The sequence below is a fragment of the Pseudophryne corroboree genome (assembly GCF_028390025.1).
Source record: "Pseudophryne corroboree isolate aPseCor3 chromosome 12 unlocalized genomic scaffold, aPseCor3.hap2 SUPER_12_unloc_2, whole genome shotgun sequence".
Lineage (NCBI taxonomy): Eukaryota > Metazoa > Chordata > Amphibia > Anura > Myobatrachidae > Pseudophryne > Pseudophryne corroboree.
The window spans coordinates 322,724-337,978 of NW_026967486.1; the positions used below are offsets into that span (position 1 = coordinate 322,724).

The following is a 15,255-nucleotide window of genomic DNA, read 5'->3' on the forward strand; positions in this document are numbered from 1 at the left end:
GGGGGGGGGGGGGGGGCGCCCTGAGGGCAATATTACACACCTTGGCTGGCAAATATACACCATATATAGTCCCAGAGACTATATAGGTGTAAATTAATACCCCTGCCAGAGTTTCAAAAACGCGGGAGAAGTCCGCCGAAAAAGGGGCGGGGCTTACTCCCTCAGCACACTGGCGCCATTTTATCTTCACAGTGCAGCTGGAAGATAGCTCCCCAGGCTCTCCCCTGTAGTTTTCAGGCTCAAAGGGTTAAAAAGAGAGGGGGGGCACTAAATTTAGGCGCAATATATGTATACAAGCAGCTATTGGGGGAAAAATCACTCAGTTATAGTGTTAATCCCTGCATTATATAGCGCTCTGGTGTGTGCTGGCATACTCTCTCTCTGTCTCCCCAAAGGACTTTGTGGGGTCCTGTCCTCAGTCAGAGCATTCCCTGTGTGTGTGCGGTGTGTCGGTACGGCTGTGTCGACATGTTGGATGAGGAAGGTTACGTGGAGGCGGAGCAGAGGCCGATAAATGGGATGTCGCCCCCTGTGGGGCCGACACCAGAGTGGATGGATAGGTGGAAGGTATTAACCGACAATGTCAACTCCTTACATAAAAGGCTGGATGACGTAACAGCTGTGGGACAGCCGGCTTCTCAGCCCGCGCCTGCCCAGGCGTCTCAAAGGCCATCAGGGGCTCAAAAAACGCCCGTTACCTCAGATGGCAGACACAGATGTCGACACGGAGTCTGACTCCAGTGTCGACGAGGTTGAGATATATACACAATCCACTAGGAACATCCGTTACATGATCTCGGCAATGAAAAATGTGTTACACATTTCTGACATGAACCCAAGTACCACATAAAAGGGGTTTTATTTTTGGGGAGAAAAAGCAGCCAGTGTTTTGTTCCCCCATCAGATGAATGAATGAAGTGTGTAAAGTAGCGTGGGTTCCCCCGATAAGAAACTGGTAATTTCTAAACAGTTACTGATGGCGTACCCTTTCCCGCCAGAGGATAGGTCACGTTGGGAGATATCCCCTAGGGTGGATAAGGCGCTCACACGTTTGTCAAAAAAGGTGGCACTGCCGTCTTAGGATACGGCCACCTTGAAGGAGCCTGCTGATAAAAAGCAGGAGGCTATCCTGAAGTCTGTATATACACACTCAGGTTCTATACTGAGACCTGCAATTGCCTCAGCATAAATAGTGCTGCTGCAGCGTGGTCTGATACCCTGTCAGATAATATTAATACCCTAGACAGGGATAATATTTTGCTAACATAGAGCATTTTAAAGACGTCGTCTTATGTATGAAGGATGCACAGAGGGATATTTGCCGGCTGGTATCCAGAATGAATGCAATGTCCATTCTGCCAGGAGGGTATTAGAAACCCGGCAGTGGACAGGTGATGCTGCCTTTAAAAGGCACATGGAGATTCTGCCTTATAAGGGTGAGGAATTGTTTGGGGATGGTCTCTGGGACCTCGTATCCACAGCAACAGCTGGGAAGAAATTTTTTTACCTCAGGTTTCCTCACAGCCTCAGAAAGCACCGTATTTTCAGGTACAGTCCTTTCGGCTTCAGAAAAGCAAGCGGGTCAAAGGCGTTTCCTTTCTGCACAGAGACAAGGGAAGAAGGAAAAAGCTGCACCAGACAGCCAATTCCCAAGATCAAAAATCTTCCCCCGCTTCCTCTGAGTCCACCGCATGACGCTGGGGCTCCACAGGTGGAGACAGGTGCGGTGGGGGCGCGTCTCGGGAACTTCAGGGACCAGTGGGCTTGCCCACAGGTGGATCCCTAGGTTCTGCAAGTAGTATCACAGGGATACAAGCTGGAGTTCGAGGCGACTCCCCCTCGCCGTTACCTCACATCAGCCTTGCCTGCTGCCCTCGGAGAAAGGGAGGTAGTACTGGCGGCAATTCACAAGCTGTACTTCCAGCAGGTGAAATCAAGGTAACCCTCCTTCAACAAGGCCGGGGTTACTATTCCAAAATGTTTGTGGTACCGAAACCAGACGGTTCGGTGAGACCCATTCTAAAATTGAAATCCTTGAACACTTATATACGAAGGTTCAAGTTCAAAATGGAATCGCTCAGGGCGATTATTGCAAGCCTGGAGAATTTCAGGGTATCACTGGACATCAAGGATGCTTACCTGCATGTCCCTATTTACCCTCTTCACCGGGTGTACCTCAAAATTGTGGTACAGGATTGTCATTACCAATTCCAGACGTTGCCGTTGGTCTGTCTCCGGCACCGAGGGTATTTACCAAGATAATGGCCGAAGTACTTATCCCGTACTTGGACGATCTCCTTATAAAGGCGAGGTCCAGGGAGCAGTTGTTCGTCGGAGTAGCACTATCTCGGGAAGTGCTACAACAGCACGGCTGGATTCTGAATATTCCAAAGTCGCAGCTGGTTCCTACGACGCGTCTACTGTTCCTGGGTATGGTTCTGGACACAGAACAGGATAAAAAGGGTTTCTCCCGGAGGAGAAGTCCAAGGAGTTGGCGTCTCTAGACAGAGACCTCCTAATACAAATACAGGTGTCGGTGCATCAATGCACGCGAGCCTTGGGAAAGATGGTAGCTTCTTACGAAGAAATTCCATTCGCCAGGTCCCATGCAAGGATCTTCCAGTGGGATCTGTTGGACAAGTGGTCCGGGTCGCATCTTCAGATGCATCGGCGGATAACCCTGTCTCCAAGGGCCAGGGTGTCGCTGTGGTGGTGACTGCAGAGTGCTCATCTTCTAGGGGGCCGCAGATTCGGCATACAGGACTGGGTCCTGGTGACCACGGATGCCAGCCTTCAAGGCTGGGGGGCAGTCACACAGGGAAGAAACTTCCAAAGCCTATGGAAAAGTCATGAGACTTCTCTACACATAAATGTTCTGGAACTGTGGGCCATTTACAATGCCCTAAGTCAGGCTAGACCCCTGCTTCAACACCGGCCGGTGCTGATCCAGTCAGACAACATCACGGCGGTCGCTCATGTAAACCGACAGGGCAGCACAAGAAGCAGGATGGCGATGGCAGAAGCCACAAGGATTCTCCGATGGGCGGAAAATCATGTGTTAGCACTGTCAGCAGTGTTCATTCCCGGAGTGGACAACTGAGAAGCAGACTTTCTCAGCAGACACGACCTCCGCCCGGGAGAGTGGGGACTTCATCCAGAAGTCTTCCAAATGATTGTACACCGTTGGGAAAGGCCACTGGTGGATATGATGGCGTCCCGCCTCAACAAAAAGCTATAAAGATATTGCGCCAGGTCAAGGGACCCTCAGGCGATAGCTGTGGACGCTCTGGTAACACCGTGGGTGTACCAGTCGGTGTATGTGTTCCCTTCTCTGCCTCTCATACCCAGGGTAATGAGAATAATAAGGAGAGGAGTAAGAACTATACTCATTGTTCCGGATTGGCCAAGAAGAGCTTGGTACCCAGAACTCCAAGAAATGATCTCAGAGGACCCATGGCCTCTGCCGCTCAGACAGGACCTGCTGCAGCAGGGGGCCTGTCTGTTCCAAGACGTACCGCGGCTGCGTTTGACGGCATGGCGGTTGAACGCCGGATCCTGAAGGAAAAGGGCATTCCGGAGGAAGTTATCCCTACGCTAATTAAAGCTAGGAAAGAAGTGAACGCAAACCATTATCACCGCATATGGCGGAAATATGTTGCGTGCTGTGAGGCCAGGAAGGCCCCAACGGAGGAATTTCAGCTAGGTCGATTTCTGCTCTTCCTACAGTCAGGGGTGACTATGGGCCTAAAATTGGGTTCCATCAAGGTCCAGATTTCGGCTCTATCGATTTTCTTCCAAAATAGAACTGACTTCACTGCCTGAAGTTCAGACTTTTGTTAAGGGAGTGCTGCATAGTCAGCCCCTGTTTGTGCCTCCAGTGGCACCGTGGGATCTCAACGTAGTGTTGGATTTCCTGAAGTCGCATTGAGTAGAGCCACTTAAATCCGTGGAGCTACAATACCTCACGTGGAAAGTGGTCATGCTGTGGGCCTGGGCGTCGGCCAGGCGTGTATCAGAATTAGCGGCTTTGTCATACAAAAGCCCTTATCTGTATTTTATATGGATAAGGCGGAATTGAGGACTCGTTCCCAATTCTTTCCTAAGGTGGTATCAGTTTTTCATGTGAACCAACCTATTGTGGTGCCTGCGGCTACTTGGGACTTGGAGGATTCCAAGTTACTGGACGTAGTCAGGGCCCTGAAAAGTATATGTTCCAGGATGGCTGGAGTCAGGAAAACTGACTCGCTATTTAGCTGGGTGCTCCTGCTTCTAAGCAGACTATTGCTCGCTGGATCTGTAGCACGATTCAACTTGCACATTCTGCGGCTGGACTGCCGCACCCTAAATCTGTAAAAGCCCATTCCACGAGGAAAGGGGCTCTTCTTGGGCGGCTGCCCGAGGGGTCTCGGCTTTACAAATTTGCCGAGCTGTTACTTGGTCGGGTTCAAACACTTTTGCAAGAGTCTACAAGTTTGATACCCTGGCTGAGGAGGACCTAGAGTTTGCTCATTCGGTGCTGCAGAGTCATCCGCACTCTCCCGCCCGTTTGGGAGCTTTGGTATAATCCCCATGGTCCTTACGGAGTCCCAGCATCCACTTAGGACGTCAGAGAAAATAAGATTTTACTCACCGGTAAATCTATTTCTCGTAGTCCATAGTGGATGCTGGGCGCCCATCCCAAGTGCGGATTGTCTGCAATACTTGATTATAGTTATTGCCTAACTAAAGGGTTATTGTTGAGCCATCTGTTGAGAGGCTCTGTTATATTTCATACTGTTAACTGGGTATAGTATCACGAGTTGTACGGTGTGATTGGTGTGGCTGGTATGAGTCTTACCCGGGATTCAAAATCCTTCCTTATTGTGTCAGCTCTTCCGGGCACAGTATCCTAACTGAGGTCTGGAGGAGGGTCATAGTGGGAGGAGCCAGTGCACACCAGGTAGTCCTAAAGCTTTCTTTAGTTGTGCCCAGTCTCCTGCGGAGCCGCTATTCCCCATGGTCCTTACGGAGTCCCCAGCATCCACTACGGACTACGAGAAATAGATTTACCGGTGAGTAAAATCTTATTATATCTGCCTCCCCTGCACTGCACATGGTTTTGCCCAATTGCTATCAAAAATCCTGCTGCGATCAACTTGGAATTACCCCCACTGTTCGCAAAAAATGCAACATCACAAATATGTACACAAAAATTGCGATTATTAGGATGGTTTTCGCAATATTTGCACATTTCACAAGTCCACCTTCTTTTAAATTAAATTGGTGTTGCAGTTTTTCCGTTTGGGCGTGCTTTCGCAATTTTGCTTTTGCTCGCAATTTTTGCTAATTTGTAATTTTTGCAATCCTTACTGAATTTGCCCCATAACCCCAGGCTGCCAGGAGGTTATCACTGAGGACATTTCACCAGGTCACTGTGTCCTGAGGCCATACATGTGTTTAGTAGTGACAAGATCAAAACCCAGCAGTTAAGTGGGAAAAGAAATGTATGTTCCAGTTTCTGGTCTCATCCTACCATAAATGTTTGGGGGATGGAAGACTGCATCAGTCAGTTCTCATCTCCAAACAACCGGGGGTCACAATAAAGCAAAGCGGAATGGAATGTCTGTGTCCCCCACCCCTCCAATGTATCTGGAAGACAGCATTGAGCTGGTTAAAAATCGCAAAGGTGTCTCATCCCCACAGCTGGATCCTAGATTTGTGTGTAAATTTAGGCTTCTGAATTATCTCCTTTTATTTTTGTTTGAGATTGTATTGTACTCTGTGTGTATTCTTAAAATATTCTTAATAATCTTTATAACACTTTTTGTAACTAAAGCTCTGAAGTATTCTTGGAATTAAAATCTAAATTCTAGTTACTGATTGTGTGCCTCTTAAAACCCAAGTCCTCGTGTGGCCCATGTTACCTATTTTTTTTCTGAGTATTACAGTGTGTGTGACAGGTGGAAGCGAAGGCTACCTTGCATTTAGACGCTAAATCCTTCTTGCTGGTGGCGGTGAATGCGTTTGTATAACCCCGTGTCCAAAGTGACCCCCACGTCACTGGTGGCGCTTCTCAGATTGGCGTATCTGGAGAATCAGATAGATAACCCAGATGCGCTGTCAAAGCTGCTAGTAATGGGATTGTCAGTCCCACTGAATAAAAAATCTGCAAGTAAAAAGGAACTGGCGCTATATTGTGTCCCCAATAATCAAGAATGGATGGATAAATAAAAAATAACTATTTATTCAGCATACAACAATATAAATTGATGATAAAAAATGACCCTACTTGGTCACTGTTCTAAAACCACAGATCTGGTAACTGAGAACAACAGTTCTGTATATAACTGCCCAAGTAGTTGTTCCTCAGTTGGATCCCGGGCAAATGGCATATACTCCCAATAGGGCACCAAATAATTCAGCTGGTATTACTCGTGGTGGTGATTATCCTCAGCAAGCTGTCTGTCTGTCGTCCACTGGGTTTTCCAAATAGTCCCGTATTTCAGACACTGACCCGCCATCCCACGTGCAGGCCGCAGCGTCCCATGGTGGAGGGAAAGTTGTGAGACACTGACCCGCCATCCCACGTGCAGGCCGCAGCGTCCCGTGGTGGAGGGAAAGTTGTGAGACACTGACCCACCATCCCACGTGCAGGCCGCAGCGTCCCATGGTGGGGGGGAGTTGTGAGACACTGACCCGCCATTCCACGTGCAGGCCGCAGCGTCCCGTGGTGGAGGGAAAGTTGTGAGACACTGACCCACCATCCCACGTGCAGGCCGCAGCGTCCCGTGGTGGAGGGAAAGTTGTGAGACACTGACCCGCCATCCCACGTGCAGGCCGCAGCGTCCCGTGGTGGAGGGAAAGTTGTGAGACACTGACCCCCCATCCCACGTGCAGGCCGCAGCGTCCCGTGGTGGAGGGAAAGTTGTGAGACACTGACCCGCCATCCCACGTGCAGGCCGCAGCGTCCCATGGTGGGGGGGGAGTTGTGAGACACTGACCCGCCATCCCACGTGCAGGCCGCAGCGTCCCGTGATGGAGGGAAAGTTGTGAGACACTGACCCGCCATCCCACGTGCAGGCCGCAGCGTCCCGTGGTGGAGTGAAAGTTGTGAGACACTGACCCGCCATCCCACGTGCAGGCCGCAGCGTCCCATGGTGGGGGGGGGAGTTGTGAGACACTGACCCGCCATCCCACGTGCAGGCCGCAGCGTCCCGTGGTGGAGGGAAAGTTGTGAGACACTGACCCGCCATCCCACGTGCAGGCCGCAGCGTCCCGTGGTGGAGGGAAAGTTGTGAGACACTGACCCGCCATCCCACGTGCAGGCCGCAGCGTCCCATGGTGGAGGGAAAGTTGTCAGACACTGACCCGCCATCCCACGTGCAGGCCGCAGCGTCCCGTGGTGGAGGGAAAGTTGTGAGACACTGACCCGCCATCCCACGTGCAGGCCGCAGCGTCCCATGGTGGGGGGGGAGTTGTGAGACACTGACCCGCCATCCCACGTGCAGGCCGCAGCGTCCCGTGGTGGAGGGAAAGTTGTGAGACACTGACCGGCCATCCCACGTGCAGGCCGCAGCGTCCCGTGGTGGAGGGAAAGTTGTGAGACACTGACCCACCATCCCACGTGCAGGCCGCAGCGTCCCATGGTGGGGGGGGAGTTGTGAGACACTGACCCGCCATCCCACGTGCAGGCCGCAGCGTCCCGTGGTGGAGGGAAAGTTGTGAGACACTGACCCACCATCCCACGTGCAGGCCGCAGCGTCCCGTGGTGGAGGGAAAGTTGTGAGACACTGACCCGCCATCCCACGTGCAGGCCGCAGCATCCCGTGGTGGAGGGAAAGTTGTGAGACACTGACCCCCCCATCCCACGTGCAGGCCGCAGCGTCCCGTGGTGGAGGGAAAGTTGTGAGACACTGATCCGCCATCCCACGTGCAGGCCGCAGCGTCCCATGGTGGGGGGGGAGTTGTGAGACACTGACCCGCCATCCCACGTGCAGGCCGCAGCGTCCCGTGGTGGAGGGAAAGTTGTGAGACACTGACCCGCCATCCCACGTGCAGGCCGCAGCGTCCCGTGGTGGAGTGAAAGTTGTGAGACACTGACCCGCCATCCCACGTGCAGGCCGCAGCGTCCCATGGTGGGGGGGGGGGGAGTTGTGAGACACTGACCCGCCATCCCACGTGCAGGCCGCAGCGTCCCGTGGTGGAGGGAAAGTTGTGAGACACTGACCCGCCATCCCACGTGCAGGCCGCAGCGTCCCGTGGTGGAGGGAAAGATGTGAGACACTGACCCGCCATCCCACGTGCAGGCCGCAGCGTCCCATGGTGGAGGGAAAGTTGTCAGACACTGACCCGCCATCCCACGTGCAGGCCGCAGCGTCCCGTGGTGGAGGGAAAGTTGTGAGACACTGACCCGCCATCCCACGTGCAGGCCGCAGTGTCCCATGGTGGGGGGGGGGGGAGTTGTGAGACACTGACCCGCCATCCCAAGTGCAGGCCGCAGCGTCCCATGGTGGGGGGGGGAAGTTGTGAGACACTGACCCGCCATCCCACGTGCAGGCCGCAGCGTCCCATGGTGGGGGGGGGGGAAGTTGTAAGACACTGACCCGCCATCCCACGTGCAGGCCGCAGCGTCCCATGGTGGAGGGAAAGTTGTGAGACACTGACCCGCCATCCCACGTGCAGGCCGCAGCGTCCCATGGTGGGGGGGGAAGTTGTGAGACACTGACCCGCCATCCCACGTGCAGGCCGCAGCGTCCCGTGGTGGAGGGAAAGTTGTGAGACACTGACCCGCCATCCCACGTGCAGGCCGCAGCGTCCCATGGTGGGGGGGGAAGTTGTGAGACACTGACCCGCCATCCCACGTGCAGGCCGCAGCGTCCCATGGTGGGGGGGAAAGTTGTGAGACACTGACCCGCCATCCCACGTGCAGGCCGCAGCGTCCCATGGTGGGGGGGGGGAGTTGTAAGACACTGACCCGCCATCCCACGTGCAGGCCGCAGCGTCCCATGGTGGAGGGGGGGGAGGGGGAGTTGTGAGACACTGTGCACGCCATCTATTCCCTTATGAGAGGGAGCGCTGGGCATGTCCCCACAGTGATGAGAAATGTCTGCTGTAGTCAGGAATTGTGTGAGTCGCTAATGCTAACCACTACACAACCATGCTGCTTTATATCTATATAAGGAGAGACAGTCTACTGTATATCTCATCAGTTTTCAACTTCTAGAACTTTCATACATCTTTTTCAGATAGTGGCTACCCTGCCTATCTTGGTGCCCGGTTGGCATCATTCTATGAGCGCGCAGGACGTGTCCGCTGTCTTGGGAGCCCAGAAAGAGAAGGAAGTGTCAGCATTGTTGGAGCGTGAGTACAAACCTCCTTTCTGTGCAACTTCCATCATATCTCTCACCTCCACCTGGCCTCCCAGCTTAGTGAGAGGATTGTCTACCACAGCTGTACCTACCTTCTATAACTCATTTCCTTCCTCCCCCCTACTCCCCCATACGCTGGGTACAGGTCACTGAGAGCTGCTGTGTCTTCCCCTGCACTATCCTTACCCCCAGTGCTCCTGTCTCCCCTCAGTGACACTGGCTGCTCCTCCATACACTGGGTACAGGTCACAGAGCTGCTGTGTCTTCCCCTGCACTATCCTTACCCCCAGTGCTCCTGTCTCCTCTCAGTGACACTGGCTGCTCCCCCATACGCTGGGTACAGTGTCACTGAGAGCTGCTGTGTCTTCCCCTGCACTATCCTTACCCCCAGTGCTCCTGTCTCCCCTCAGTGACACTGGCTGCTCCCCCATACGCTGGGTACAGGGTCAGTGAGAGCTGCTGTGTCTTCCCTGCACTATCCTTACCCCCAGTGCTCCTGTCTCCCCTCAGTGACACTGGCTGCTCCCCCATACGCTGGGTACAGGTCACTGAGAGCTGCTGTGTCTTCCCCTGCACTATACTTACCCCCAGTGCTCCTGTCTCCCCTCAGTGACACTGGCTGCTCCCCCATACGCTGGGTACAGGTCACTGAGAGCTGCTGTGTCTTCCCCTGCACTATCCTTACCCCCAGTGCTCCTGTCTCCCCTCAGTGACACTGGCTGCTCCCCCATACGCTGGGTACAGGTCACTGAGAGCTGCTGTGTCTTCCCCTGCACTATCCTTACCCCCAGTGCTCCTGTCTCCCCTCAGTGACACTGGCTGCTCCCCCATACGCTGGCTACAGGTCACTGAGAGCTGCTGTGTCTTCCCCTGCACTATCCTTACCCCCAGTGCTCCTGTCTCCTCTCAGTGACACTGGCTGCTCCCCCATACACTGGGTACAGGTCACTGAGAGCTGCTGTGTCTTCCCCTGCACTATCCTTACCCCCAGTGCTCCTGTCTCCTCTCAGTGACACTGGCTGCTCCCCCATACACTGGGTACAGGTCACAGAGCTGCTGTGTCTTCCCCTGCACTATCCTTACCCCCAGTGCTCCTGTCTCCTCTCAGTGACACTGGCTGCTCCCCCATACGCTGGGTACAGTGTCACTGAGAGCTGCTGTGTCTTCCCCTGCACTATCCTTACCCCCAGTGCTCCTGTCTCCTCTCAGTGACACTGGCTGCTCCCCCATACGCTGGGTACAGGTCACTGAGAGCTGCTGTGTCTTCCCCTGCACTATCCTTACCCCCAGTGCTCCTGTCTCCCCTCAGTGACACTGGCTGCTCCCCCATACGCTGGGTACAGGTCACTGAGAGCTGCTGTGTCTTCCCCTGCACTATCCTTACCCCCAGTGCTCCTGTCTCCCCTCAGTGACACTGGCTGCTCCCCCATACGCTGGGTACAGAGTCACTGAGAGCTGCTGTGTCTTCTCCTGCACTATCCTTACCCCCAGTGCTCCTGTCTCCCCTCAGTGACACTGGCTGCTCCTCCATACGCTGGGTACAGAGTCACTGAGAGCTGCTGTGTCTTCTCCTGCACTATCCTTACCCCCAGTGCTCCTGTCTCCTCTCAGTGACACTGGCTGCTCCCCCATACGCTGGGTACAGGGTCACTGAGAGCTGCTGTGTCTTCCCCTGCACTATCCTTACCCCCAGTGCTCCTGTCTCCTCTCAGTGATACTGGCTGCTCTCCCATACGCTGGGTACAGAGTCACTGAGAGCTGCTGTGTCTTCCCCTGCACTATCCTTACCCCCAGTGCTCCTGTCTCCCCTCAGTGACACTGGCTGCTCCCCCATACACTGGGTACAGGTTACTGAGAGCTGCTGTGTCTTCCCCTGCACTATCCTTACCCCCAGTGCTCCTGTCTCCCCTCAGTGACACTGGCTGCTCCCCCATACGCTGGGTACAGGTCACTGAGAGCTGCTGTGTCTTCCCCTGCACTATCCTTACCCCCAGTGCTCCTGTCTCCCCTCAGTGACACTGGCTGCTCCTCCATACACTGGGTACAGGTTACTGAGAGCTGCTGTGTCTTCCCCTGTACTATCCTTACCCCCAGTGCTCCTGTCTCCTCTCAGTGACACTGGCTGCTCCCCCATACGCTGGGTACAGAGTCACTGAGAGCTGCTGTGTCTTCCCCTGCACTATCCTTACCCCCAGTGCTCCTGTCTCCCCTCAGTGACACTGGCTGCTCCCCCATACGCTGGGTACAGGGTCACTGAGAGCTGCTGTGTCTATACCCTGCACTATCCTTACCCCCAGTGCTCCTGTCTCCCCTCAGTGACACTGGCTGCTCCCCCATACGCTGGGTACAGGTCACTGAGAGCTGCTGTGTCTTCCCCTGCACTATCCTTACCCCCAGTGCTCCTGTCTCCCCTCAGTGACACTGGCTACTCCCCCATACACTGGGTACAGGTCACTGAGAGCTGCTGTGTCTTCCCCTGCACTATCCTTACTCCCAGTGCTCCAGTCTCCCCTCAGTAACACTGGCTGCTCCTCCATACGCTGGGTACAGGGTCACTGAGAGCTGCTGTGTCTTCCCCTGCACTATCCTTACCCCCAGTGCTCCTGTCTCCTCTCAGTGATACTGGCTGCTCCCCCATACGCTGGGTACAGAGTCACTGAGAGCTGCTGTGTCTTCCCCTGCACTATCCTTACCCCCAGTGCTCCTGTCTCCCCTCAGTGACACTGGCTGCTCCTCCATACACTGGGTACAGGGTCACTGAGAGCTGCTGTGTCTTCCCCTGCACTATCATTACCCCCAGTGCTCCTGTCTCCCCTCAGTGACACTGGCTGCTCCCCCATACGCTGGGTACAGAGTCACTGAGAGCTGCTCTGTCTTCCCCTGCACTATCCTTACCCCCAGTGCTCCTGTCTCCCCTCAGTGACACTGGCTGCTCCTCCATACACTGGGTACAGGTCACTGAGAGCTGCTGTGTCTTCCCCTGCACTATCCTTACCCCCAGTGCTCCTGTCTCCCCTCAGTGACACTGGCTGCTCCTCCATACACTGGGTACAGGTCACTGAGAGCTGCTGTGTCTTCCCCTGCACTATCCTTACCCCCAGTGCTCCTGTCTCCCCTCAGTGACACTGGCTGCTCCCCGATACGCTTGGTACAGGTCACTGAGAGCTGCTGTGTCTTCCCCTGCACTATCCTTACCCCCAGTGCTCCTGTCTCCCCTCAGTGACACTGGCTGCTCCCCCATACGCTGGGTACAGGTCACTGAGAGCTGCTGTGTCTTCCCCTGCACTATACTTACCACCAGTGCTCCTGTCTCCCCTCAGTGACACTGGCTGCTCCCCCATACGCTGGGTACAGGTCACTGATAGCTGCTGTGTCTTCCCCTGCACTATCATTACCCCCAGTGCTCCTGTCTCCCCTCAGTGGCACTGGCTGCTCCCCCATACGCTGGGTACAGGTCACTGAGAGCTGCTGTGTCTTCCCCTGCACTATCCTTACCCCCAGTGCTCCTGTCTCCCCTCAGTGACACTGGCTGCTCCCCCATACGCTGGGTACAGGTCACTGAGAGCTGCTGTGTCTGCCCCTGCACTATCCTTACACCCAGTGCTCCTGTCTCCCCTCAGTGACACTGGCTGCTCCCCCATACGCTGGGAACAGAGTCACTGAGAGCTGCTGTGTCTTCCCCTGCACTATCCTTACCCCCAGTGCTCCTGTCTCCCCTCAGTGACACTGGCTGCTCCCCCATATGCTGGGTACAGGGTCACTGAGAGCTGCTGTGTCTTCCCCTGCACTATCCTTACCCCCAGTGCTCCTGTCTCCCCTCAGTGACACTGGCTGCTCCCCCATACGCTGGGTACAGGTCACTGAGAGCTGCTGTGTCTTCCCCTGCACTATCCTTACCCCCAGTGCTCCTGTCTCCCCTCAGTGACACTGGCTGCTCCCCCATACGCTGGGTACAGGTCACTGAGAGCTGCTGTGTCTTCCCCTGCACTATCCTTACCCCCAGTGCTCCTGTCTCCCCTCAGTGACACTGGCTGCTCCCCCATACGCTGGGTACAGGGTCACTGAGAGCTGCTGTGTCTTCCCCTGCACTATCCTTACCCCCAGTGCTCCTGTCTCCCCTCAGTGACACTGGCTGCTCCTCCATACGCTGGGTACAGAGTCACTGAGAGCTGCTGTGTCTTCCCCTGCACTATCCTTACCCCCAGTGCTCCTGTCTCCCCTCAGTGACACTGGCTGCTCCCCCATACGCTGGGTACAGGTCACAGAGCTGCTGTGCCTTCCCCTGCACTATCCTTACCCCCAGTGCTCCTGTCTCCCCTCAGGGACACTGGCTGTTCCTCCATACGCTGGGTACAGGGTCACTGAGAGCTGCTGTGTCTTCCCCTGCACTATCCTTACCCCCAGTGCTCCTGTCTCCCCTCAGTGACACTGGCTGCTCCTCCATACGCTGGGTATAGGTCACTGAGAGCTGCTGTGTCTTCCCCTGCACTATCCTTATCCCCAGTGCTCCTGTCTCCCCTCAGTGACACTGGCTGCTCCCCCATACGCTGGGTACAGAGTCACTGAGAGCTGCTGTGTCTTCCCCTGCACTATCCTTACCCCCAGTGCTCCTGTCTCCCCTCAGTGACACTGGCTGCTCCTCCATACGCTGGGTACAGGTCACTGAGAGCTGCTGTGTCTTCCCCTGCACTATCCTTACCCCCAGTGCTCCTGTCTCCTCTCAGTGACACTGGCTGCTCCCCCATACGCTGGGTACAGAGTCACTGAGAGCTGCTGTGTCTTCCCCTGCACTATCCTTACCCCCAGTGCTCCTGTCTCCCCTCAGTGACACTGGCTGCTCCTCCATACACTGGGTACAGGTTACTGAGAGCTGCTGTGTCTTCCCCTGTACTATCCTTACCCCCAGTGCTCCTGTCTCCTCTCAGTGACACTGGCTGCTCCCCCATACGCTGGGTACAGAGTCACTGAGAGCTGCTGTGTCTTCCCCTGCAATATCCTTACCCCCAGTGCTCCTGTCTCCCCTCAGTGACACTGGCTGCTCCTCCATACACTGGGTACAGGTCACTGAGAGCTGCTGTGTCTTCCCCTGCACTATCCTTACTCCCAGTGCTCCAGTCTCCCCTCAGTGACACTGGCTGCTCCTCCATACGCTGGGTACAGGGTCACTGAGAGCTGCTGTGTCTTCCCCTGCACTATCCTTACCCCCAGTGCTCCTGTCTCCTCTCAGTGATACTGGCTGCTCCCCCATACGCTGGGTAAAGGGTCACTGAGAGCTGCTGTGTCTTCCCCTGCACTATCCTTACCCCCAGTGCTCCTGTCTCCCCTCAGTGACACTGGCTGCTCCTCCATACACTGGGTACAGGGTCACTGAGAGCTGCTGTGTCTTCCCCTGCACTATCATTACCCCCAGTGCTCCTGTCTCCCCTCAGTGACACTGGCTGCTCCCCCATACGCTGGGAACAGGTCACTGAGAGCTGCTGTGTCTTCCCCCGCATTATCCTTACCCCCAGTGCTCCTGTCTCCCCTCAGTGACACCGGCTGCTCCCCCATACGCTGGGTACAGAGTCACTGAGAGCTGCTGTGTCTTCCCCTGCACTATACTTACCCCCAGTGCTCCTGTCTCCCCTCAGTGACACTGGCTGCTCCTCCATACACTGGGTACAGGTCACTGAGAGCTGCTGTGTCTTCCCCTGCACTATCCTTACCCCCAGTGCTCCTGTCTCCCCTCAGTGACACTGGCTGCTCCTCCATACACTGGGTACAGGTCACTGAGAGCTGCTGTGTCTTCCCCTGCACTATCCTTACCCCCAGTGCTCCTGTCTCCCCTCAGTGACACTGGCTGCTCCCCCATACGCTGGGTACAGGTCACTGAGAGCTGCTGTGTCTTCCCCTGCACTATCCTTACCCC

At 55.2% G+C, this 15,255-nt stretch overlaps 1 protein-coding gene across 5 annotated transcripts in view; it reads left to right on the forward strand.

Moving 5' to 3' along the window:
- The window catches only part of LOC134983018 (V-type proton ATPase catalytic subunit A-like), a 419,995-nt gene that overhangs the window by 297,711 nt on the left and 107,029 nt on the right, over positions 1–15,255 (forward strand). For all 5 annotated transcript variants that reach the window (XM_063948716.1, XM_063948712.1, XM_063948713.1 and 2 more), the window contains one exon: positions 9,225–9,339. In XM_063948716.1, coding sequence (XP_063804786.1) covers positions 9,225–9,339 — 115 coding nt within the window. The remainder of the gene's footprint in view (positions 1–9,224; positions 9,340–15,255) is intronic.